Source organism: Camelus bactrianus, chromosome 16, assembly GCF_048773025.1.
Source record: "Camelus bactrianus isolate YW-2024 breed Bactrian camel chromosome 16, ASM4877302v1, whole genome shotgun sequence".
Taxonomy (NCBI): Eukaryota; Metazoa; Chordata; class Mammalia; order Artiodactyla; family Camelidae; genus Camelus; species Camelus bactrianus.
In genome coordinates this window covers 5,863,904-5,888,564 of record NC_133554.1, presented here as the reverse complement: position 1 = coordinate 5,888,564, position 24,661 = coordinate 5,863,904, and the positions used below count along the sequence as shown (strand labels likewise).

At 51.2% G+C, this 24,661-nt stretch overlaps 1 protein-coding gene and 1 long non-coding RNA gene across 3 annotated transcripts in view; one reads left to right on the top strand and one right to left on the bottom strand.

Annotated features, from left to right (window-relative positions):
- The window catches only part of GAS7 (growth arrest specific 7), a 184,419-nt gene extending 162,394 nt beyond the window's left edge, over nt 1-22,025 (bottom strand). For both annotated transcript variants that reach the window (XM_074342186.1, XM_074342187.1), the window contains exon 1: nt 21,423-22,025. In XM_074342186.1, the coding sequence (XP_074198287.1) occupies nt 21,423-21,605 (183 nt within the window). In that variant the 5' untranslated portion in view covers nt 21,606-22,025. The remainder of the gene's footprint in view (nt 1-21,422) is intronic.
- A 187-nt stretch (nt 22,026-22,212) lies between these two features.
- Nucleotides 22,213-24,661, top strand: part of LOC123619926 (uncharacterized) — a 58,437-nt gene continuing 55,988 nt past the window's right edge. The window contains exon 1 of the long non-coding RNA XR_012499362.1: nt 22,213-22,534. This is a non-coding gene — a long non-coding RNA (uncharacterized LOC123619926). The remainder of the gene's footprint in view (nt 22,535-24,661) is intronic.

The following is a 24,661-nucleotide window of genomic DNA, read 5'->3' as shown; positions in this document are numbered from 1 at the left end:
GAACTCCAGAAGTGAACCCGGAACCCAGTTCCAAGCAGCAACATCATTCAGAGTTGGCTCCATGCCTGTTACCACGAATGGTAACAGTTCCTTAAATGAGACTCACTGGTAGCAAATGAGGAACACAGCAAGATAGCAGGACACTGGCTTTCCTTGAGGCTTCTCTGAAGTTTGTTGAGAAAAGAGGAATCTGTACGGGTTGAGTAACAGGGCAGGCCACCTGCAACTTCTACAGAAAAAAAAAAAAAGAAGATCTCCAAGATGAATGGGGTCCAGCTCCACAAGGATTCATTTCCCATCTCCCTAAGTAAGTGCTGCTGTGTGTCCAGAGCAAGTTCCTTAACCTCTCTGAGCCTTAAGTTTGTTTAGTTGAGGGATAGACTCCACTTTGCCAGGCTGTTAGGAAGATAAACAAGAAATCGCACATGGAAGCCCTCTGCAACCACTACAGGCATAAACAAGTAAAGTTCTTATCACTTATATTCAACACCACTAAGGTTCAGAACCTATGAGGGATGCCAAGAGCAAGCACGAGGGGGAGAAATAAAAGACAGCCATCGCCTTGCCTCCAAGAAGTTGAAACTGGGAAAACAACACACACGGGATGACATAAGATGAAGCATTTGCAAAGCAACACACCAAAGAAAGCACAGACCTCTCCATCTGCCATTTTCCTCCAAGTGTCCTTTGGGTCTACTTATTTGGATTCTAATATCTGCCTAATTATCCATCAATCTGGTTACTTTCTGGACTGCAAAAGGTCTCGAAACTGCCTATAAATGAAGTCTCTAAAGCCAAGCCCAAGGGAATGGTGGGGCCACTTCAGCCCACGTTTTCCCCACTCAGGTCCGGCCGTGACTGACTTCTCCCCCATCATCCAGGCAACGCTGCCAACCACCTGCCTCTGCCGCCCCTCCCAGCCCTCCCAGCGATGCCTGGATGACACCCCATCACTGTGGGCATCTCCAGTGAGGCACTGGATGGAAGACTACCAACTATGTCCCTGGGCCAGCTGAAGAAAGAGGAAAGGAAAAGGGAATTCAAATGAAGCTTTTAGCAAAAAGGAGAAAAGAAGAAACAGAGAAAAACAGAAAGTGAGAAAATCAAAGGGAAAATGAGGAACATCAGTAACTCGCATTTGACATTGGATTTTCCAGCTCAGAAAGGAATTCAGCTCACATTGTAATGATCTGTGCCTCAAACAACATTCTGTGAGGCTGAGTAACGAAGGCAGAGAATTTTATACCCATTTCAGCAATGAGCAAACTGAGGCTTGACAGGGTCTCAGAGCTGGAGCGAGAGCTAGGACCATGAACCTACCTCCTCGTCTTCCAAGTGCTTTGTCCTCCACCAGCAGCCCATGCAGCCTGGATGGGCTAAAGAGCATTTGGAAGCAGCACTGGAGACAGAAAAACAAGTGAACGGTGCTAGTCACGATGGCCAAGATGTGGAAACAACGCACTTGTCCATCAACTGACGACTGGATGAGCAAAGGTGGTGAATCCATATGATGTAATATTGTTCAGCCCTGAAAAGGAACGAGGTCCTGACCTGTGCTACAATGTGGGTGAACCACGGAGACATCATGCAAAGTGAAGGAAACCAGACGCAAAAGGCCACAGACTTGATTCCATCAACATGAAATGCCCAGAACAGTCAAATCCAAAAACATAAAATAGATTAGTGGTTGACAGGGGCTGGCGGGGTGGAGAGAGGATGGGAAATGACTGCTTAATGGGTATGGGGTTTCTTTTGGGGGTGATGAAAATGTTCGGGAACGGGATAGCAGTGACTGTTTACATGTACAATACTGTAGATGTATTAACTGTCACTGAACTTTTTATTTTATTTTATTGAGGGGGGTAATTAGGTTTATTTACTTATTTACTTGTTTAATGGAGGTGCTGGGGATTGGACCCAGGACCTCGTGCATGCTAGGCACGCACTCTACCACTGAGCTACACCCTCCACCCCCCGAACTGTTTACTTTCAAATGGTACATTTTGATGTGGTATGTGAGTTCACCCCAATTTTTTTTTAAAAGCGGGGGTGGAAATGAAAAGAAAACTGGATGCAGAGTAGGAGGAATAGGAAGTAGTCAAAAATTCTCGGGCAGGTCACGAGTTTCTCAAAGTCAGGGACCTTCTCCACATGTCAGACCAGGGGAACTCTGCCCTGTAAAAGAAGCCTCTCCTCTTACACTGAGCGGATAACAGGATGCCTGAATCAGGGGCTGCAGACAAAGAACCCCCAGCAGCAGCCTGGGGAGGAAAACAGAGCAGCAAGCACAGGGCTGGCCTCCCTGCACGAAGTCCAGCTGATCCCACCGGGAAAGGCTTAGCATTGACTTATCTACTCTTTATATTGATGGAATTATTCATTCCCCGAATATGACCCAGTCCCCAACTCTGTGCCAGCCACTGTCATCGGCATCAGGGACGCTGCAGTGATCAAACCCCTGACCTCACTGAGTTAACCCTCAGGAAGGTGACAAACCCATTGGCTGTATGACCCAGTTTAATATCTGTGGCTCAGCCCACCAAGTGTAGAAAAACTAATCAATGAACCTTTCTTCTCTGATTTTTAACACATTTTAATCACATTTGGTGCCTGAGTGGAGATTAGAAAGATAAGGGACACAGTCTGGTGACAGAGAAGGAAGCCACCTCGCAGGGTGAGCTCCAAGCTGAGACCTGGAGGCGAGAAAACCAGCTATTTTAATTAAAAATTTTGGGTTTAGGCCCAGAGTGAGGAATCTGACTTCAGGCCGTTGCTTTAGACAGAATTCATCCAGAAGACGCGTCCCAGTGCCAGCGTGGGCCCTCACCTGTGCCGGGTCCCGGGGAGCCTGCAGTGAGCGGACCAGACACAGCCCTGCCCTCGCGGGCTCGCGTTCTAGTGTGGGATGTGGGCATGTCACGTGGTCACGAGGGAGAAAAAAACAGGACAACCAAGGTTTCGATCCCAAGCAGAACTATACAAATAAGTCCTTCACCCAAATCCAGGTTAAGGGACCTGCAGGAGCCGGCTCAGGAAGCCTGAACAAAGCACCGCGGGCCGAGGGCAGCTCTGGGGGCTGGAGGTCCCAGATTAAGGTGTCGGCAGGGTCGGTCTCTCCTTGGCTTGTAGACAGCCGTCTTCTCCCGTGTCTTCATGTGTCTTCCCGTGTGTATCTGTGTCCTAACTCTTCTTATAAAGACACTCTAATGACACCATTTAACTTACTTACATCTTGCAGGACCCTACCTCCAAATAAAGTCATCTTCTGAGATACTGCAGGTTAGGACTTCAACATATGAATTGGGGTGGGGGACACAATGCAGCCCCTAACGGGTCCCAAGTGCTCCCATGGCCCCAGACCACCACCTAGGGCCCCTTGCTGCACAGGGCTTCTCTCCCTGGCCACCCTCCCAGTACCCCATGGACTAAGAGCCCTCTGACCACAGGGACCCGTGAGTCGCATTCTGTCAGCCTCATTTTCGGCTGCATCCACGGGGCCTAGAACATACCTCGTGCCTCGGAGGGGCCCAGTTCAAGGCCGCGGAGAAGGAAAAGGGAGGTGATGAGGCTGACGGAGCTCTCACTCCAAATGCTTACAGCACGTCTGGGACAAGAATATCAACAGCTCTTTTAATCACCCAAGCAGTGGACAAGGTGGCCACTTCACAAGCAAGTTCCAAGGGTCCAGGGCAGAAAGGACCATCACAGAGGGCTGAACGGTTGGGACAAGGCCACCAGGGAGAGTCAGAACAGCGGGGTCCATGAGCACCACACCCTCCCCTGCTTCCTGCACAGCCTCTGGTCACAGGCCTTGTGCTCATCAGCTCACCCTGAGATTTAAAGCAAGTTCACATCCACCGTCACCTTGAAACTCCTTTCAACTCAAGAGGCAGCAGAATGGGGGTCACCTCCCCTTTGCACATGAAGAAACTGAAGGTCAGAGACTTTTAAATGACTTTTGCAAAGTCAAAAAGTCAAAAGGTGTGTGGGGTAGAAGGTCCTACAATCAGAACCCATGGCTTCTGACCGTTGTCCACAGAGTCCTGGGCTCACTCACCCGTCCCTGCAGCAACACGGCTAAGAAGCAGGTCGGGGGACCGGCCCATGTGATACCTGCTCAACTGTCCCCTGCCACTCTGGGGTGTCCTGTCCTGTAGCCCAAAGAGCTTTGTTCTCCAGGCCCCAGTGGCCTTACTTTGATGTTCAGCTCTAAGCTGACCTGGCTACCCGTCCCCTTCTAACTGGGGCCTTCCATGACCCCAAGCCTCACCCCAAGGCAATTTACATCTTTTCAGAGAAAGGTGGATTCAGCCATGAGCCGAATTCAGAGCAAGATGTGCCCAATTCTCTAAGACAAGCTCTCTCTCCATCCTCTTTGGTTCATCCATCCATCCAGCCGGCTATCCCACAGTTACCAAGCCAGACCTCAGGGATGCCAAACGCTGTGCCAGGCTGGGCAGTTTTCCTGCCCTGGAGGAGCTCAGAGTGCAGGAGGGGAAAGAGTTGTATAAACAAGTCACTGCAGTCCCACAAGGTTAAGTGTCATCACAGTGGGAGGCCTGGGGAGAGATCAAAGGCCACACTCAGGCTGGATCTGAAGGCGGGTGCTCACTCCCCAGGCAGGCAGAAGGGGGAAGGGACCCCAGACAGAAAGGCAGCTGCGCCAAAGGCACCACGGTGTACCAGGCACCAGGTGTGGGCCAGGGAGGGCAGGTGAGGTGGCCAGGTGCGCTCTGGGAAGGACTGTGTTCGCCCCGACAGGGAGCGCCTTGACACGGGGCAACAGGAGCCAGGGGAGATGCCTCTGTTGGACCCAGGTTTTAAGAGGACACCATGGATGGCCACATGAGGCCAGCGGGAGAGGGACAGTACCTCTAAGCCTGGGGTTCCTGGCTGAGTGGAAACAAGGAATATTTACTAAGAAGCAGATTAACGGAAAACTTGTCCACTTCTGGCGAGGTGGAGGGGGATGTCAGTCAGCTTCAAACCGCTTCCCTCCAGCCTTCCCACGTGGGGTCCAGCCCTCCAGGAACAACTCTTGCTCCTCCTCCCCCTCCCGCACAAAGCCAAGTGCAGGTGAGTCCGTGACCAGCAATCATGCCAGTGGCAGGTCTGCGCTGTAACCCTTTCCAACTTGCCTGCATCTCACATTGGTCCTCGTTTGCAAGAGACTCGCAGCTACAGCTGAATATATATATATATAGTCCTGACGATTTCCAGTGAAGCACAATTTACACCTGCTGCTGCTTCTCCAAGTAATCATTTCCCCAAGACTAATAATAAGGCGGACCAGCCACCTAAGTAACAAAGCGACCCAACCTCCCCCTGGCACCCAACTCAGAAACAAACCAGAACGACACGACACTCGGTGGTGGCACCTCCCCTCCCCCACCCCCCACAACCCCTCCCCCAAGCAGCACCTGATACTGGGCTTTCCAAACCGTGTTCCCCAGGGCCCTAGGTTTCCTGGAGGAGTCTCCCGGAGCCACTCTCAACAGGAGTGATCAAGGGCCGGCCCACAGCCCACTAGGAGTGTGTGTGGCCAGAACAGAAGCGCTTGCATCCAGCCTCCAGAAGCCAGCCCAGGGAACCCCAGGTCTGGGAGACGCGCAGACTTCAGGCTGGCTCTGCCTCCCATTCACACAGCAGCATAGCTGTCGTCTTGGGCCGGGGGCACAGTCAGGAGCAAAGGGCCCAGGGATCAGGCCAGGGCTGGCTCCACAGTCCCCCGGAGTGGCTGGTAATGCTTTGGCCAAGCTGTTCCCAACACCTCCCCCACCAGAGGGGCTCGCCACCAGCCAGACGCACCCGGAATGGCTCCACGCAGAGGGCTCTGCACAGATGAGCAGGAGGCCTGGCTACACCTTCATCCTATTTTCTCTGGGGTGAGGCGGAGGAAGTCCACCTGAAATTCTAAACACGACCAGGATCTCTGTGGCCACAGCCACCCCAGGGCTCCTTAAGGGCACACGCAGATCAGGTCATGGACCACTGCTGTCTGCACGGACCCCTGCAAACCCCAGCTCGCTGTCGCTCTGATCCCAAATTCCCAATCAGTGTGCGTCAGTCACCTGGTCAGGGTGCAAGCAGAGACCTTTCGAAGATCCGCACCCATAGATTTTATTTCCTGAAGGCCACACTGCCTCCTCTTTCCAAAGCAGGAGTCAGAAGCAGGAAGACCCTCCCTGCCCTCTCCTCTGGGTGGGCTGCAGTGAGCCCAGGGAGACTTCTCTCTTCTGTGCCCCGGTTAACGGGGGGATGAGAGGGGAGCCAAGGATGAGCAGAAGCCTCACCAGTGCCACCCTGAAGGCCTGGGCAGAGGGGACCTGGGACACAGGCAGAGGTTCCCACTATTGGGCTACCCTCTCGCCCCCAAAGAACCTACAACAGTAGTGCTCAGAAATCCAGCAGCTGGCTGACTGAAAGAAGGAATCAAGGGCTGTTTCGCCACGCCACACACACACCAACTTGAAAATATCCCCAGGTCCTACGATCCCTCACTCCGAGCAGGACCGCACCCAGGGCCTCTGGATGCAACCTGCTGCAGAAAAATCTGCATTTCCAGGCAGGTTTATCTGCCCCAGGCTCTGAGACAAAATTCCCCTTAACTACTGACCTGCAGCTAAGATTCTAATCTTGCTCACACACCCAGGGAGGTTTAGCCCCGTCAGAGAGGGTCCAGATGGGAGGCGATTCAGACAACTGTGACATTTCAAAAAGGGAATTTCTGGTTGAAGTTAGTGGTCTAAAGACGCCATGGCAAAGCAGAGGGTCCTTCCGCAGAAAGGCCGTGACTTCCAAACCCATCTTCAATGATGATTCAAAACCTGACAGGAAGGGTCTTACTTGGAAGAACCAAGATGGAAACTGAGCTGAGTTGACAAGAGCCAGAAAGACAAGGTCTCCACCAGAATTGATGACCCAGGGGTCTGGAGTTAAGAAAATAGTGACCAGAACCCTGAGTGATGGGTGGCCACCAGCACCTCCAGGCCCTGGCCCCAGGCTCTCTGCAGAGCATTAACAACCAAGTAGACAGTTCTAACTCTCACAATCATCCTCTGATACGAGCCTCATTATCCCCATTTTAAAGATATGAACACTGAGGTCCGAAGTCAGATAAGCAACATGCCCTAAAGTCTCACCCAGCCAGCATCCAAACCCAGGTCAGATCAGCTGGAAACAGCATTACACTAGAGGATCTACAGACCCACTCTAGGATTCCAGGATGACCCAGCAATCAAACAGTCCCCAGGGAGGTCAAATTCCTCTGCCCGTTTCTCCCTCCAGCAGGATATCATGGTATGCCGCAACTTCTGGACGAGGAGACAATCCTACCTCATGTAACCCAAGCTATTTGCTCCCACAGGGGGATGTTCTGCCCTGAGTCCTGCACACTCTCTTCCCCATCTATCCTGGACACACAGTCCACACGTTCAAGATGTCTGGGTGGGGAGTAGAGATTCCGTAAGTGTATCACTCTGCGAAGTCTTTTATTATTGTTTGTCCCCTTTGAAACCAAACAGCTATCATGGGTGCAAACCCAGAATCATGTATTCGGCGGCGCCATGGTCAAAATGACTGAACTATGTATGGTCCGCCTACGCCTGGTTGTGCGCTGCACGCTGAGTCTATAAAGATCAGAGACCCAACCCTCGACCTCGAAACATTGACAGTGCAGTGGAGGCAACGTCTGTTCCAACACCGTGGGGTGAGTGCTAAGATGTCTGGAAGAATGCAGGGGAGCTGTGTCGGCGAAGTCTTCCCAGGAGATTAACACCCAAAGCTAAGAAGTGAGAACAGGTTCATCTGGCTAAAAGGAAAAGAAAAAGAAAAGAGATCACAGCAAAAAGCATGAATAATGCAGGGGCAGGGAGGGCATAGCTCAGTGGTAGACTGTATGCCTAGCATGCACGAAGTCCTGGGTTCAATCCCCAGTACCGCCATTTAAAAAGTAAATAAACCTAATTCCCTCCCCCTTCAAAAAAAAAAGCACAAAGCATGCAGTCAAAAATGGACAAAGAATCTGAATAGACATTTTCCCGAAGAAGATACACAAACTGCCAATTAGCACATGAAAAGACACTCGTCATTCTCAGTCCTCAGATAAATGCACATCAAAACCACAGTAAGATACCCCTTCGTATCCACGACCATGGCTATAATTACAAAGACAGATAATAAGTGCTGGTGAGGAGACAGATAAATTGGAACTCTCATACACTGCCCTTGGGATTGTAAAATGCTGTCACCACCTTGCAGAAGTCTGGCAGTCCCTCAAAATGTTAAACATAGAGTTACCATAGGACCCAGCCATGCCACTCCTAACTATATACCCAAGAGAAGTGAAAACCTATCTACACAAAAACTTGTACACAAAGGTTCATATGAGCAATATTCCTAATGGTCAAAAAGGAAAAACCCAAATGTCCAACAACTGATGGATGGATAAATGAAATATGATGTACCAGTACAATGGAATATTATTCAGCCATAAAAAAGAATGAAGTACTTATTTATGCTACAACATGCAGGGACTCTGAAAATAGTATGTGAAATAAAAGCCAAACACAAAAGGCCACCAATTCTATGACTCCATTTATATGCAATGTTCAGAAGAGGCAAATCTACAAACAGGCAGTGGATTAGTGGTCGTGTGAAGTTGGAGTTTGGTGGGGAAACGAGGAGTGACTGCTAACAGAGATGGAGCGATGACAATGTTCTAAAATTGATCCTGGTAACGAATGCACCACCCTATGAACATGCTGGGAAAAAATCACTGAACCACACACTTACAATGGTATGTGAATTATATCTCAGTAGAGCTGTTAAAATCAAAAGAAAACAGGATGGGAGTAAAGAAAGGATGGGGAGGAAGGTCATGTCAGGGAGAAGAAAGCAGGACGTGCCAAGGACACACCCAGGAAAGCCAAGGTACATCCCAGAATTGAGTGGTCCTACCTGGATGTGACAGCATTATGCATATGGAGAAATGGCTAAAACACCGCTGGGGACAGAGGCAGAGGCTACGGCACAAAAAGCCTTATAAGCAAAGCTAAGTCGTCTTACATCCTAAAGGCAACGCAAAACCTAAGAAAAGTCTTAAACAGGAGCACTCCGTGATCAGACTGGCTGGAAAAATCACTGTGGCATCATTGTGGAGAAGGGACATCACTGAGGGATTAAAGGAACAGCCACTGCTTTTAGGCAGCCATCCAGGCAAGAGAAGAGAGGCCAAGTCTGAGCAGTGCAGGCCTGCGTGTTCTACCCGGGGGGCCAAAGAGGATGCCTGCTTTGTGGCACCACCACCAACTCTGGTTTCGTGCCCTAGGGCACGGGCCCACTTGTTCTGAGCCCCACAGCAACACTTGCAAAAGCGAATTTCCATCCAGATCCTTGAAACAAACCTTTCCTTCGCCCCAGGATCAGCAAAGATTAAAAGGAAAGCCTAAATCCTGTAGCAGCCTCTTACACATCACCTCTCCCAACAAACAAAGCCTCTTTCTCATTGTAAGAGCCTCTTCTGGGAGCATCCGGGCAGCCAGGGGCCCATCAGACCCAGGAAAGAAGCAATTACGACTAATTAGCCCAGCCTGAGCAGCGGCAAGGATTCTGCAGCAGTTTCAGAAAACTAGAACCGGCCAGCAGCGATGGTTCACTTCCTTTAACTAGTAGGACCTGTGTCCTGAAAACCGCCCCCAAAAGTGCTCTCCAGTCGTGCTAGTCAAAGTGTGGGCCCAAGACCAGCAGCATCTCTGTGTTAGAGCCTGTTAGAAACGCAGACTCTCAGGCCCCAGCCCAGACTGTCAGAAGCCGAATCTGCATTTAGTAAGATGCCCAGGGGATCTGTGCCCATGGGTGGGAAGGCCCTGACCACAATGCTGCAACCAGACAGTCTCGTACCTGATCTCAGAGGGGCCCATAGAAAAAGGTTTCTCCCACCCCAGCAGCTCCTGCCCACAATGGGAGCCCCAATTAACTGGCAGCTCTCAGCATTCCACTTGGCAGGATCCCCAGAACATGTGGGATGTAAACTCCATTAACAGAGTGTATACAAGGTGCCAGCTACCCTCACAGGAGCCCAAGGAAGCTGAGGAAGATTCTGCAACTCGCCTAGGGTCTCGCAGGCAGCAGAGCGGAGCCAGGATTTGAACCCAGAGCTGCCTGCCACACTCTTGTCCTGCACTCCGAGGCCCACATGGAGGGAGGTTCTGGCCACGTCCTTGAACAAGTCCAAGCAGTGGAAGTAGCTGCAGGGCTCACATTCAAGCCCACAAACCCAACCACACAAGGCAACCAGCATCCCCTTGGAACCGAAAAACTGCCTTGAGATGTGGCAGCCACATCCCCAACGCACGTTTTTCCAAACACTGTTGGTACCTGGCAAGACCATTCCAGGCTCTCTCTCTGCCATCATGTTCGCACTGCAGTCAAGACGCTGGGCCCGCTGGGCCCGCCACGCCCGCCGCGTCACTCACCACTCTGCCCCCAGCCTCTCTTCCTCCACAGCTGGCTCCTCATCTGGTAAAACATTGAGCCCTGCCTCCACCTGTGATGGAAGGTCCCTCTGGGCAAACAGGAACACCAGCTTCCCCCATCTCCACACCTCTGTCCTCTCACAGTCAAGTCTAATTCCAAAATCTGTGTTCTTTCCATGACCCTGTGTAGCCTCATATCATCCACAAAGGATAAAGAAAAAAGAAAGTAACCGAAATCCAATCTAATTCCAGGATTTAATCATGACTGGCAAACTTAAAAACCCCTTAGGGTGTTCAAATGTTCTCCTACTCAAATCGTGGCTCAGAGGCCGGCTGCTTCAGCACCACCTGGGAGCCAGTTAGGTAACACAGAGTGTCCGCCCCGCCCCAGCCCCACCGAATCCAAACCTGCATTTTAACCAGAGCCCCGTGTGATCTGCACACACACTAATATTTGAGACGTGCTGGCCTTAAAGCCCTTCATGGTAATGTCATACAGGTAGATTCCCCATGCCCACACCAAGAGAGAGGCCCCAGCATCCAGAACCTTCTGTATAATATGAAAATATAAGATTGAGTACCAGATTAGTAGATTTTGTGGTATGCCCTCGATTATTCAAAACTCAAGTTTTATTTTTCACTCCAAGCACAACAAAAGTTTGTAGCCATTTATCAATAAAACACTTGCTAAAATAAAAACAGTCGACTCCAACTTTCTATTTCTATTTCCACATTGTGTCACGAATCAAAAACAAATGCCTCAATGACACTCATTCTTCCATGAACCACTGCTCAAGAATCCCTGTCGTGATTAAATTAAGACAAGGACTCATTTCTGTAGAATTTTTTAAAATATCTCTGAAGGGTTCTCACAACTCAATTAGTTTTTTGTTGATGAATCCTGGAGTTCTCAGTGCATTTGACAAGCCAATGAGAAGAGAGGAGGAATTGAGGCATCTGAGAAAGAACAATGGATGCTAAGTGACAAGTCTTTTAGAGAAGTCACCCACCAGAGTCACCTGGAGGGGCCAGGCCAGCACATCCCCAAGGGCTCCCAGAGGAAGACTTTGGCCCCAGGTCTTGGCTGTATCCACTGATACAGCTTTGTGGAGAGCCTGGCCCACACAGTAGGTGCTCAAATATAAATATTTGTTTTTGTTGAACCAAAAGTTGTGACAGATGCATTTACTGCAAACAAACAAAAAAAAATCATAGGCAGTCTGGGATCAGGCCAAGAATCCACTGGTGAGCCCAGCAGCACGCAAGATGCCAGGATAGCTCGGGGGAGGGAGTGATTTGAAAGACCAGTCAGAGTTCATCCTGGTCTCAGGAGATAACGGCACCTGTGAGGCTGAAGTCCAGGGGAGCTCATCAGACATGGAGAGTTCCAGGCCTCATCCCAGACCTACCAAGTCAGAATCCAGCCAACAAGACCCAGAAGTCTTGCTCTAGAGGCATCAAAACCAGCTTGAGAAGCACTGCTCAAAGTATGGTCATAAAACACTGAGGCTGAACTAGCCCAGAAGCGGGGCATCCCCCTGAGTGAGGCTGCACCTGGTGGTCCCAGGAGCTGTCCACGAACAGGAAGCTCTCCCCTTCTCTCCTTTTGGGCATGTGGCTAGAGTGCATTTCCACAGTCACTTGAACTTTAGCATAGCTGGGCTTTAGTCAATGAGTTCTAAGCACAAATGTCATGTGTCACTTCCGGGATGAATATGATCACCAGCAGGATTCCAGACAGTGGTTATTCCCTTATCCTGGGTCCTGGAGGGTCTTACAGCCCCAAACCCACTTGCAACAGACTTTTAGCATGAGGTAGATGCAAACCTCTGTTGTTTACAAGCACTAAGATGTGGGGGTCGTTTGCTATGGCAGCATCACCTAACCCATCCTGACTGGCACAGCACCTAAGCTCCCGATGCCACCATCTTCACAACATCTCTCTTACTCCCTATGGAGAACGGCTCAAACACATCTTTCCTTGAGAAAAGGACCTCTCTTTAAACCCTGAACAGTGTTACTTAACTCAATTACCTTCTACACTCTTCCTTCTTCAATCCAACAGTCATCTTATTTTCTCCTTCCCCTAGATTTCCCCACGTATTTGTGCTTTTATCTTATTGTACCGTATGCTTTTTGGTAAGCTGCTTTATATCCTTTTCTCGACAAGGTGATAGACAGACAGTCACATGTACAGACACACCAGACTTGGCTCCAAATGAATTTTGCCTGTTTCCAAAAAAAAAAAAAAAAAATCAAATCCACCCCTCGAAAGACAAAAATTTGCTGTTATAGAGGATATTTAAAAGCATATGGTCCTGGGCCAGGCCAGCATCCCTTCAACCTGTTCTTGGCACAAAAGAACACATAGAGCATGCATTGGAAACACTGTCTCTGCTTTTAAAAAACAGTTCATTCTTGGAAACACTATCTCTATTTGCCTCATCATAAGGCAAAGTCTGAACCATGCTAACTCCTTGAAAACACTTAGTATCACTGACAAAAAATGTTTCATTTACAAAATTGAGCTGAGTTCCCTCTGCATGTCTGGCCTGTGTGAAGCACAGGTGAACCTTATTTTAACCAGTCCCTCCTGATGGGCAGGTAAGGCGTGGCCAATCTGTGCTCTATTATAAACAGTGCTGCGAAAGGCACTCTGGTGCTTACAGCGTGCCTACCAGATGCTTCCTGAGCCCAGATTTCCAGACGTGGAATTGCTGGACCAGAGGGCATGCACGTTAAGGTTTCAAGGTATACTGCCAAATTTCCCTCCAGGATGCGCATGGCAATTTCCCTGCACCCTTGCCAACACTCATTCTTTTATTTTAACCACTTTCATCAAAGCTATCTTTTACAAAAAAATTTGCAATTCTTTGATTACTAGTGAGGCTGAATATGCTGATGACTGCATATCTTTTATGATAAAGTGTCTATCCAAGCTCTTTGCCCATTCTTATAATGATGTGTTCCTTTTTTCTTTTCTAATCATTTTTAAAAGTACTTTCTGCATTAAGAGCATGAACTTCTTCCCAATTTTTATTTGCCTTTTACCTCATTGTTTTAAGGAAGTGGTTTCTGGTGGCAGCATGGACGATGCACAGATGAGGAAAATACAACAGGAAGTGTGTATCACAACTGGCCTGCAGAGGTGAGGCCCTCAGCGCCTACAGTCAATCCAGCAGCAAGTCCTTTTGATTCGATCGATCGACAAAACACATGCCCAAAGCACCTACTTCTATCTCAGCATCTCCACTCCCATCGCCCTGCTCCAAGCTTCCTAACTCATCTTCTTGCTTCCCCTCTGCCCTCTTTAAATCCATTCTCCACATTACACCCTAGGTGAGCTTTCCAAAACAAATCAGAGCACAACAGCCCCTTCCCTCAAACCAGAAGTCTTTCTGCTGCATTCAGACACCTACCAACCACTAAAAAGAAAGGATAATTAGGTAACATGATAGAGGTGTTAAATATCACTATCATGGTAATATATAAATGTATCAAATTAACACGGTATATACCGGGACTTGACACAAGATTGTATGTCAAAGATACTCAATTTTAAAAAATCATTGATAGGGAGGGTACAGCTCAGTGGAAGAGTGCACACTTAGCATGCACGAGGTCCTGGGTTCAATCCCCAGTACCTCCACTTAAAAGAAGAAAGCAATTAAAAATACATAAGTAAACTTAATTACCTACCCCACCAAAAAACAAAAAAAATAATCATTGGTAGCTTGAAATCAGCCACAGCGAGAGTATTTACACCCTGGAAATTGGTAAATGCTACAAATCAGAACTTCTCTCTCTCTCCGCCTGCCACCCTCCACCCCACCAAAGCTGGCTGTTCAACATTTACCAGCACACCAGTGGAGGCAGAAGCAGCTTTAGACAGTGCCAGTCCTTCCAAAAACTGCTGAGAAGGAGAGGAGGGAGCTCCAGACAAGCGTCTGTCTGTCCCTGGCAAAAGTCTGGGTGGACAACAGAGCCCCACACGGGGGAGGACAGTTCAGCAGATGCCCAAATGACACTGAGGAACAGCTGGGCCCTTGGAATGATGCTGTTTTCGGTTTAGTCCCCACCAGCACATAAAGCAAACCTGGGGAAAGGCAAGGAACCTCAAACTATTTGACATCTCTTCCACCATGCAGAATAGAGACTCGAAATAGCAATTCTCATAGAAAAATCAAGTTCTGCACGTTGTGGGGGTAAAAAACAACTCTGCAACTTACCTGCCTCCCTCTGTGTCACATCCCAGCCTCTCTTGCCCCGGCTCCCTGCTCTCTATCCATTCGGGAATACTCTGGCTCTCTACAACATATGAAACACACTCCCCTCTTCAGGGTTATCTGCAGTTGTAGTGCAGGTACTTACACTCCCCCCAGATACTCACATGGTGCACTCCTCTGTCTGCATCACTCCAGTCTCTGCTCAGGCATCCCCTCCTTGGGGAAGCCTTCCCTGAGAGTCTTACAGAACCCCTTGCCTCCACCCCATACCCCTACTCTGTCACAATACCCTGTTTTTTTGGCCCCATGCCATTTTGAAATTATCTTTCTTTTCTTTTGCTAGTTTACCATCTCCCCAACTAAAAGGTAAGCTTCTTTTCTATGCCTTTCACTGCGTCACCTCCAGCACCTACAACAGCACCCACAGCTCACCCTAGGTGCTCAAATTAGGGATTGTTGAATGAATGAACGATCAACTTCTGAACAGGGATTGGCAAACTACACACAGCCCATAAGCTAAGAATGAGCTATCCATCTTTAAATGGTTGAAATCAAAGCAAAAGAAGAATACTGCCTGGCACAAATTCAGATCTCAAGATCCAAAAATAAAGTTTTATCCGAACGCAACCACGCCCACTGGTTTCGGGACTGTCGATAGCTGTTTCATGCTTCATCGGCAGAGCTCGGTAGCTGTGACAGAGACCAGATGGGCGCTCGCAGCTTCTCGCCGACTCCGGTGCTCTACCAAACACAGGGATGCAGCTGTAACTCGGTTTCGCCTCTTGGCCCACAAAACCTAAAATGTTCCCTGGCCCTTGACAGAAAAAGTTTGCCATCGCACGTTGAGGAGGAGAAAGCTTCGAGGCATGTTGCTAAGGGAGAGCAGACAAGGCTTGGTAACAGAATGAACAGGAGGGAAAGGGCGGGGGAGGGGAGGGGCAGAGGCAGGTGACATGATGGAGAGCGAGATGGTAGGGACATTCACGACGCTTTGGAGGGTCGGGGAAGAAGGCAGCGAAGGGAAGAAAGAGATGAAGAGTTGAGTCTGGACATGTGACCAGTGAGTACCTTGAGACTGAGTCTGGACACTGGCTCTAGAGTGAGGGAAACACAGAGAGCCAGGAAGTGAACCTAACAAACCTTTATCAGATGATTGGACAAACAGGTGACACTAAATGTGAAAGAAGGGGTGGGTGGGTCCTCTTAGGAATCCACAAGAACCTCACACAATTCACACACTCGTTGCAATGGATCCTCCACAATGTCACCCCAGGCTCTAATTCTCCAAAGGACAAGCCAGTCCGAAGCCAGTCCGACCTGCTGGCCACCATTTCTACATCTCCCCATGGGGATAACCACCACCCAGATGCTCGCCATTGCAGGGAGACTAGAATATACTCATTTTGCAGTTAAGTACAGGGGGGACCAGTGCTGACATTTTTTTAAAGAGCTTGTCACGTGTTGCCTTGCCGCTGGGAGCAATGAGGGAGCAAGCCGGGAGAAGCACGTCCCCTGGAGGGGCCCGACAAAGACCCTAACACCTTACACAGATCCGAGCTTTCCTGGTTTACCAAATGTTTTCTCTCACTAGCCAGGTGGAGTCCAGCATCCGTGCTCGTAGACGAGGTCAACCAGGCTGTGAGATAAAAGCTGGGCTTTTCCAGGCTGAGAAGAATACAAGCCCGTCAGCATCTCATTCATGTTTCTAGCTGGTCACGGACGGCAGGGATTCACGTGGTGGTTAACAGATGTCAGGGATTCCTGCCGACTTGTTGCTAAGGGAACTTTTGTGAAGATGCCCCGAATCCAGAGAACCCATAATCCCTGCCTACCGCTTTGAAGTCCTGTGAAGTGGCCACCTGACCAGACCCGCACACGGCAGTGAAGGGGGGGGCTCCCCTGGAGCAGAGGCAGAGAGAGGGTGGCACCAAGGTAGAGTTTCCAACCAAGGGAGCCACAAACTCGGGCCACAGCCCCCTAATCAAAGGGCAGGATGACTGAGTGATGATTCCAGAAAGCACTTGAATCTTTTTGGTCACAATTACATGCTCCACAAAACACCAGCCCTAATTTTACTTTGTGAACAGAGCTAACGACCGCCTGAAAAAAATCAGCATGAGGGACAAGGTCACACCCCTTGTAGGTAATTTCCACGTTACAGAAAGACAAGCCCGGTATGAAAATCAATTTGCGCCACCCAGCAAGTACCTGCTAGATGTCAGACAGCTCAGATACACCATGTCCATTAATAACCAGCACCCAACAGCCCCGACCTGAAAAAGCTGGGCTGGTGCGCTGATGGCCCAGGAGACAGACCCCAGGCTTCAGGGACAGGAAAATCTGGTTTCAAATTCAGCTGCCACCATTTGTCCTATGGGATAAAGAAATTCCTGGTGTCTTTTTTTTTTTTTTAATGGAGGCACAGGGGATTGAACCCAAGACCCTGTGCATGCTAAGCACACACTCTACCACTGAGCTATATACCCTCCCCCACTCCAAGTAATCCCTGGGGTCTTTAAAAAAAAAAAAAAGCCTCCAAGGATGGTGACAGACTACCCTTCTGAGGCAGCCAGTTTGCAAAATGGCCCTCAATAAACCTTGCCTCGCTGCATCCACACCTGTTTGCATCTCCCTCCCACACTGAATCCGGACTGGTCCTGCAACTCACTTTACCAATGGGACATGCTGGAACTGATGTGCTAGTTCTGAGCCTAAGCCTTGAGAAGGCCTGGCAATTCGCACTTCTGTGTTCCTGGAAGCCAGTATGTAAAAACTCCAACCGCCCCCTGCTGAAGAGAAAGGCAGCAGAGGATAAGACGCCAGGCAGAGAGGGAGGCCCCGGGGAAGAGCACCAAGACACCAGACATGGGAGTGAAGATGTCATTTTGGAGGTTCCAGCCCAGCTGAGCCTCCAGGACCCTAGCGGCAGCCACCATCCAACTGCAAATGCGCGAGAGGAACCAAGATAGACCAGAAGAACTGCCCAGCTGAGCCCCATCGACCCACAGAAATGAAGGAGATAGTAAGTGGTTGTTTTGTGACGTTAAGTTTGGGGGTGGCTTGTAACATAGCAATGGATAAAACATTATCCCTTAATTATCTACAGCCCAGCCCACATCCCCAGCTCTGTATCCCTCTCCCCCCAGCCACATCTTGTAAACTCTTGCAGCACAATCACATGAACCCAAAACGGGAGAACAGAAGGTGGAGAGAAGGAGGTCAAGTCCAAGGGTGACCCTCTGCAGCCAACTGGTTTGGTGGGCAGTCTCATATTCTGTTAGTACCTCTGAGGTCCAGACCTTGCAGCCAGGTCATGGATTCTGAGAACAGCACCCTCATTCAAGGAAAGCTGTTGTGTCTGCATTCCAATCTTATTACCCACCAGCATGACTTCCCAAGAGCTCTGGCCGTTTTCGAAGACGTCTTACAGCATCTTCCACATCCCTAATTTCCTCTCTTCATTCGAGGTAAGAGCATCACCTCGGCTCCTTCTTGACCATGTCTCTCTCAGCTTCTCTCCCTCCTCATGGCTGAACAGACCCTCAAGAAAGATGCTTCTGGTGGCTTCTATCTAAAGGCCTTGATAACTCCTGGGCAGCTGTGGGCCTTATCTGCTAGGCCTCCTCCCTTCTCTGGGAGCAGCTGGCTCCCTCCTCCCAGCACCCTCTGGAAGGCTGCCCACCTGCAGGATCCTTGCAGCCACTAGTTGCCCACCATCACTGCTTGGCTGAGGCTTCCCTGGTGGCCACCCTGTCCCACCATTTCCTTGGGGTCTTGGCCAAAGAGATTTCCCCAGTAACCAGAACCAGAACCTCCACCAAACTGGCCTCTCCCCCAGGGCTGGCTGGCCACCAGGGCAGATCTTCTGGCCCTCTCAGTCAGCTCCCAGCTCCCCGACATGCTTCCTGTAAACCAGGGCCACTTGGTTCCCCTTTTTTCACATGCACAAGGGGGAAATACTCGGGGCACGTTCATTTTGCACACACTGCTCTCAATCTTTAGCACATTTTTGCCAAGATGGGGTTTCCTGGAATCACTCTTTCCACCAGAGAGCACATGGTACACTGGGGCGGGGGCGATGCTGGCGGTGCCATCTCAGCTGTGTACCCACCCTCCCCCTCCTCCTGCAGGAGGCTGGTGAGGTCCATTCTGTCTGTACTTGTAACCCCAATAGCTCCCCTGGCCGTCTGAACTCCATGCTCCCAGCAAGCTCGTTGCCAGGCGCCCCAGTAGCGGAGGTTTTTCCACTTCTCGTATCCCTGGGCCCCTTCTCTTGCCTCCTGGCTTCTGCACCAACTGCCAGCCTTGAGGAACACATGACTGGTGCTCCTTTAGGCTCAGGATTCGTTACTTTGGCCAGTCCACCACCAGTGACCCCTCGGGAGTTCTGCATTCTCCACTCATCCACTTTGTCTCTGGGGACTCACTCCATCCCAAGGGACTCTACCTGCATATACTCCATCTGTACCCAGCCCTGAGGTCCAGCCTGCTCATGCACAAGGTTACCAGACACAAAGGGCCCTGTTGAAACTGCATCTGTTTTGCCCTGAAAAGAGTCCCAGGGCTGAGGCCCACTCCTGCCTTGGCTGGGAAAACCAGCCAGCTCTGGGTGAAACCAAACTTCAGGGTTCACAGAAGAGATGCTCTATGTGGGAAGGAGCCACTGCCCTCACTGTCACCCCAGCATCCCAGCCTCCCCTCATGGATGCTGTCACCAGCATGCTGACCTCAGGGGCTGCACTGGCCCTTTCCCACAAGGACCCAGATCCTGCCTTCACTTGCCTTCTGGTACATTTGGGCTCAGGGTATTGGATTTAAAAGAGACATGGGAACATTCAGTCAGCTGAGCCACTAACCAAGTATACCAACATAACTCCTTGGGTGATTGCCTTCACCTGTCTCATACTCAGTTTGTCTGCCTATAAAATGGGGATAGTGCCTCCCCTTCCCAGGGCTGTCAGGTGAATTGCTGACCATGTATGTACCATGCCAAGTAGGTGCTGAACAAATGGAGGCTCCTCTGGGGTACTGCTCACACAGATGGGTAGACGTCTGACAGCCCCTTAGGCGACAGAGATTTCCTGTGTATGTGTATGCCACAGAACTGAGATTGACACACCCACGACTGTCCCAGATGATCTTTCTGCAGGTTCCCCTGGGTCTGATTCACTTTCCCCAGGAAGAGAAAGCTGAGCCACTTCACTCTTGCTAACACAGCCTACAAACCCAGCAGCCTCACCCCCACCCAACACACAGCTGGCTCAGTCCAGCCAGGGACGCTCCTCACCGGACCTCCAGCAGCCAAATTTCCACATCAGTATTTCCTGGAAAACTGTGGCCACCGGAGGACTCTATAATAGTCTCTCCCAGGGCTTCTGGGCTGGAAACAGGAGGCTCCAGGTCTTCAGAAGCAGCAACTCACTCGCTTTCTTTCACTCCTGAATCTCAAGAAGGGAACCAGGAAAGCTGAGGAACACCTGAGCCTCTCCCACGCACACAGGTTCTCAAATTACAGAACCCAGAAGGTCCCAAACATACTCAGCAGACAGCCTGTGAAAGCTCCTTCTAGCCTCAACTTTACTCAAATGCTACTAATCCATTTAGGGGAGATTTTGCTGGTTACCCCGAACCTGAAAGAGACGTACCTGCAGGAGGCCAGGCTCTGTTTTTGATAATGTTTCCACGGGCTATTTCTCAGGCAAGCTCACCCATAACCAATTCGCCTCTATCTTTCTTTTTTTCTTTTTGGAGTTGCACAGAGTATTTTCAGTCAAAATTTGCTACTTTGTTCTTCATGAAGTAGGTCAGAGGTTAAATTATTAATGAATTCAATCTCTATGATTTGGACAGTGTTTTGCCAGAATATTCCTGTGTGCTCACAGTGTCTACAGCAGTCCTGGGGTCGCGCAGCCTTTCACTAAAGGGAACATCCCGTAACCCCCCGCGTCCCCCCACCAAAGGACTTTAGAAACTTCAGATCCCACTCAGTCTGTAACCATGAGCTCTGCAATGGGAGGACAGTGAGGCCTCCCAACTGTCACCCAGACAATAAACAGCCAGCTGGCTTGGCTCAGCAGGTCCTGTGAAGCCCCGGGGCCAGGCCAGAACCCCAGGACAAGCCACTTTTCAGGTTCTGAACCTTGGCCTGGGGAAGCTGGGTCGGGGAGGAGGCGCTGGCCGGGGGCTGCGGCACGCCTGGATCAAGCCTGCGGACGGGGCTCGGGCTGGTGGCCAGCCAGGCGCAGCTGACCAGCAAGTGGGCGGCCCCGAGGCGGTCAGGCAGTCCGACCCGCCGCAGCACGACCGTACACGGGTCGGCAGGCTCGGGGCTCCGGGGCCCAGGCGGTGCCACTTTTCCGATCCCGATCCTCCGTGCGTCTTCCCCAGACCGCGGGCTCGGCAGCCCTCTGGCGGCTCCGGCCACCGCCGGAACGCGCCCGCCCGCTCGCTCCAGAACTCATACAGGCAACAAGTTCTCGCTTCCTCGGGGCGGCCACGATGTGCTCGCGAGGCCCGGCACGGGGGGCGCTCGGGGGTCGAGCCCCGCACTGCCCACGCCCCGAGGAGCGCCCGCCGCCCTCGCGGCTCCTAGGAGCGCGCGGCCCCGGGTCGGGTGCCCCTCGGGAAGGGGTGGCTCCGGTCTCCGCGGCGCGGGCAACAGGTCTGCATGCACGCCGAGGACGGATGCCCCGGCCTCTCAGCCCCGGCCCTCGCTTCTTACCTCCAGCAACTGCACGTAGCTCGCTGGGAACCAGCCGCGGAGCCCGTCCTCCTTCTCGCCTTCCCACCAGCCGCCGTCCGGGACCTGCAGCAGCGTGATGAGCTCGCCCGCGGCGAAGCGCAGCCCCTGGCCATGCCGCTCCCCAGAGAAGGGGTACAGGGTCCGGCAGCGGGCGCCGGACATGGCCTTGGCGCCCGGGTTCACAGCGCAGCCTGCATCCCTGCCGAGCCCAGCGGGCTGGGCAGCGGCTCCGCCGGATCCCAGGCGCCCGGCGCTCCGGGCTCCCGCGCTCTGGGCGCGCGCCGTCTCGGGGGTGCACGGGGTCCCCGGCCGGGCGGGGGACGCACGCCCCGCGCAGAGAAGCGAAGACTCGCGGGCTTCGGAGAGCGAGCGGCGACGCCCCCGGGCCAGGCGGCTCACGGCTCCCAGCTTGGGGCGGGGCTCAGGGGGAGGAGACCCAGGCACCGCGGGCTCCGGAGACAACTTCCCGGGGACGCGGAACGCGGGCAGCCGCCGCGAGGGCCCGCCGGAGCCCGGGCGGCTCTGGCGCGCGGAAATGCGCAGCTCCCCGCGGAGGTGGGACCCGGAGCATCCCCCTCAGCCCGGCTCCGCGGCGAGGGAGTGGCGGCGGACGTGGAGAGGGGGCTGGCGGCCGGGCGGGGGCTCGTTCGGCGCGAGGGGGCGGGGCGGGGGCTGGACCAGGGCGGCCACGCCCGCTGAGGGCCGGGCGCTCCGTCGCAAAGGGGGCTGGTCACTGGGGAGGGGTCTCCCGGCTCACAACCCCACCGCCACCGAGAGCCGCGGGAATAGAAACGCCCGTCTCTGCCTGTTTTGTTGGCCTGGTGGCCCGTGGCGGGCGGGCGCCTCCTCTGAGGTGCCTGTGAGGGAATGTGTTTGTGGCCGTCACTATAGGAGTTGAACCTGGGGTTATACTTGACTCACCGGAAACTGGACAATGGGTGAAAGACAGGTTTGAAGCCAGGCGCCTCAGCCGGGAAGCCGGGTGGCAGCGTGTTACACCGGAGGGACAGAGCGGGGAGGCGACGGAGTCGGAACCCGAGTTGGTAGAATTGGAAGCAGGTCGATGGGCATCAAAGGAGAAGAGCGGGAAGGTGAGAGAAACAGCCCTCATGATATTGCATGCGAAGGGGAGGCTGGCCCTGGGTGCCAGACCTCTTGAAATAGAGATGGGCCAGGCTGAGGAGTCTACATTCATTTACTCAGTCAACAAACATTAGTGGGAGGCAGCCACCTTCCACACAATGTGCCAGATAACTGCAAAATTCATTTGGACAAGCTCCTGCTATGCAGGGAGCAGTGGACCTAGGTGCTGAAGGAAGCTGACCTTAAACTGAGGATATAGAAGTAAAAGACAGCTTTCTTTGTTAGCCTACTCTATAGGAAAACTTAAATTCCACTTCCTAAATTGTAAATAGCTGGACTCTTTAATTTCTCTGTATACTTCTAATTGCCTATCCTTACATCCTCCTCAGTAACCTTCCATGGCTCCCTATTGCCCTTTACATTGAGTACTGACTTCTCAGCCTGTGCATTTCAGGCCCTCCCCCAGCCTCATCTCTCACTGTGCTTTCCTGGATACACTTTACCAAACCAATCTGGCTGGGCTGCCAGAGCCTTAAGACCTCTCACATCTTTCCATGCTTTGAACCGGTGGTTCTCATTAGAATCACCTGAGTAACTTTTTAAATGCTTATCCCCAGGCCCACCCTAGCTTTGAGAATCCCTGTTGAGCCACATTCTGCATTTAAGTCATCTCTCCTAGGCAGCCTCAGCCTGGCCTCTGGCAATAGGCAAGTTGACAAAGGCAGGTTGTTTATAATACTCCATCAATTGCAAACTCACAAACCCTTCCTTCTCTACAATCAAAGGGAAACCAACTCTTGACCACCGTCACCACTGAGAGTCCCTTAAAGCAGAGCTGTGAAATTTGATATAGAAAACAGTCACGAAAAGTAACTGACCTAATCAAGTCTTCTAAAAAATAATTTTATTTTTGTTTTTGGGGGGAGGTAATTAGGTTGGTTTGTTTATTTAAGTGGAGGTATTGGGGATTGAACCCAGGACCCTGTGCATGCTAAGCAAGCACTTGACCACTGAGCTATACCCTCCCCTCAATCAAGTGTTAAAGGGACTGGAATGCCCTGTATCTCGGCCATGTGTGACTGTCAACAGGTTAATCTCAGGTTTCGTATCTGGTGATATGGCCCAGTTCAAGTTAGGACAGCTGGTCCAGAGCCTTCCTGCAACCCAAAATCCTCCAGGGTGCCCATCAGCAAACTGAGATTCAGTTTGGACTTGAGACATCTCAGCCTACACAGCATCCCACACACTTCAGTTCCAAATGACCCTCCCCAAACAGTTCTACAGCACCAAAAGTGAGCAAGGCTGTCAACCTCTTCAATTCTTTCATTTCATTCCTATAATCCTATGAGCTGGTGTGGTTATTGCCCCCCGTTTACAAGCAGAAAAACTGGGCTCAGAGGGTATGACTTGCCCACCATAATATATATGGCCAGTCAACAGCAGAGGTCAGGTCTGGCTTGTTGTACATCGAGCACTGCTTCTTCTAGTCCATGCTGCCAGAGTCAGAAACCTGTGTATCCTTGTGGCTCACCCACAAATAGCATTTTAAGAAAAGGCTGTCATCAATCTTGATAGAAGTAAGACTGCACCAGCATCAGTGGAACTCCTGTCCCTGATCTCTTATCAATCAAGTGACCTCAGACAAATCCAGACACCTCTGGGTCTATTTCCCCACCTGTGACTGGAGGCTGAGTCCATCAGCTGGACTATGGGACTTGAGGTGGTTCAATATGTAAGCCCTTGGGGGGAGGGCATAACTCAGTGGTAGAGCGCATGTTTAGCATGCACAAGGTCTTAGGTTCAATCCCCAGTCCCTCTGTTAAAAAAAAAAAATGTGTAGGCTCTGGTCTCCCTGTATCCAAACCTCAGTTCTGCCATCTTCTAGCTGTGGGCCCTTGCGCAACTTACTTAACCTCTCTGAGCCTCATTTTCCTCATCATTAGAAGATGATAGTAGTATTTCTATCATAGAGTTATTAAGAGGATTAAATGAGTAAAAATCTTAACTGTTTGGAGCAATATCTGGCACATTAAGTACTCAAATATTAGTGGTCATTTTTGTCTATTGATTTAGTCCAATGGTCCTGGTTATTCATTATCCAACACTTCTTTTTGAACTTAGATTTCCAGGACAAT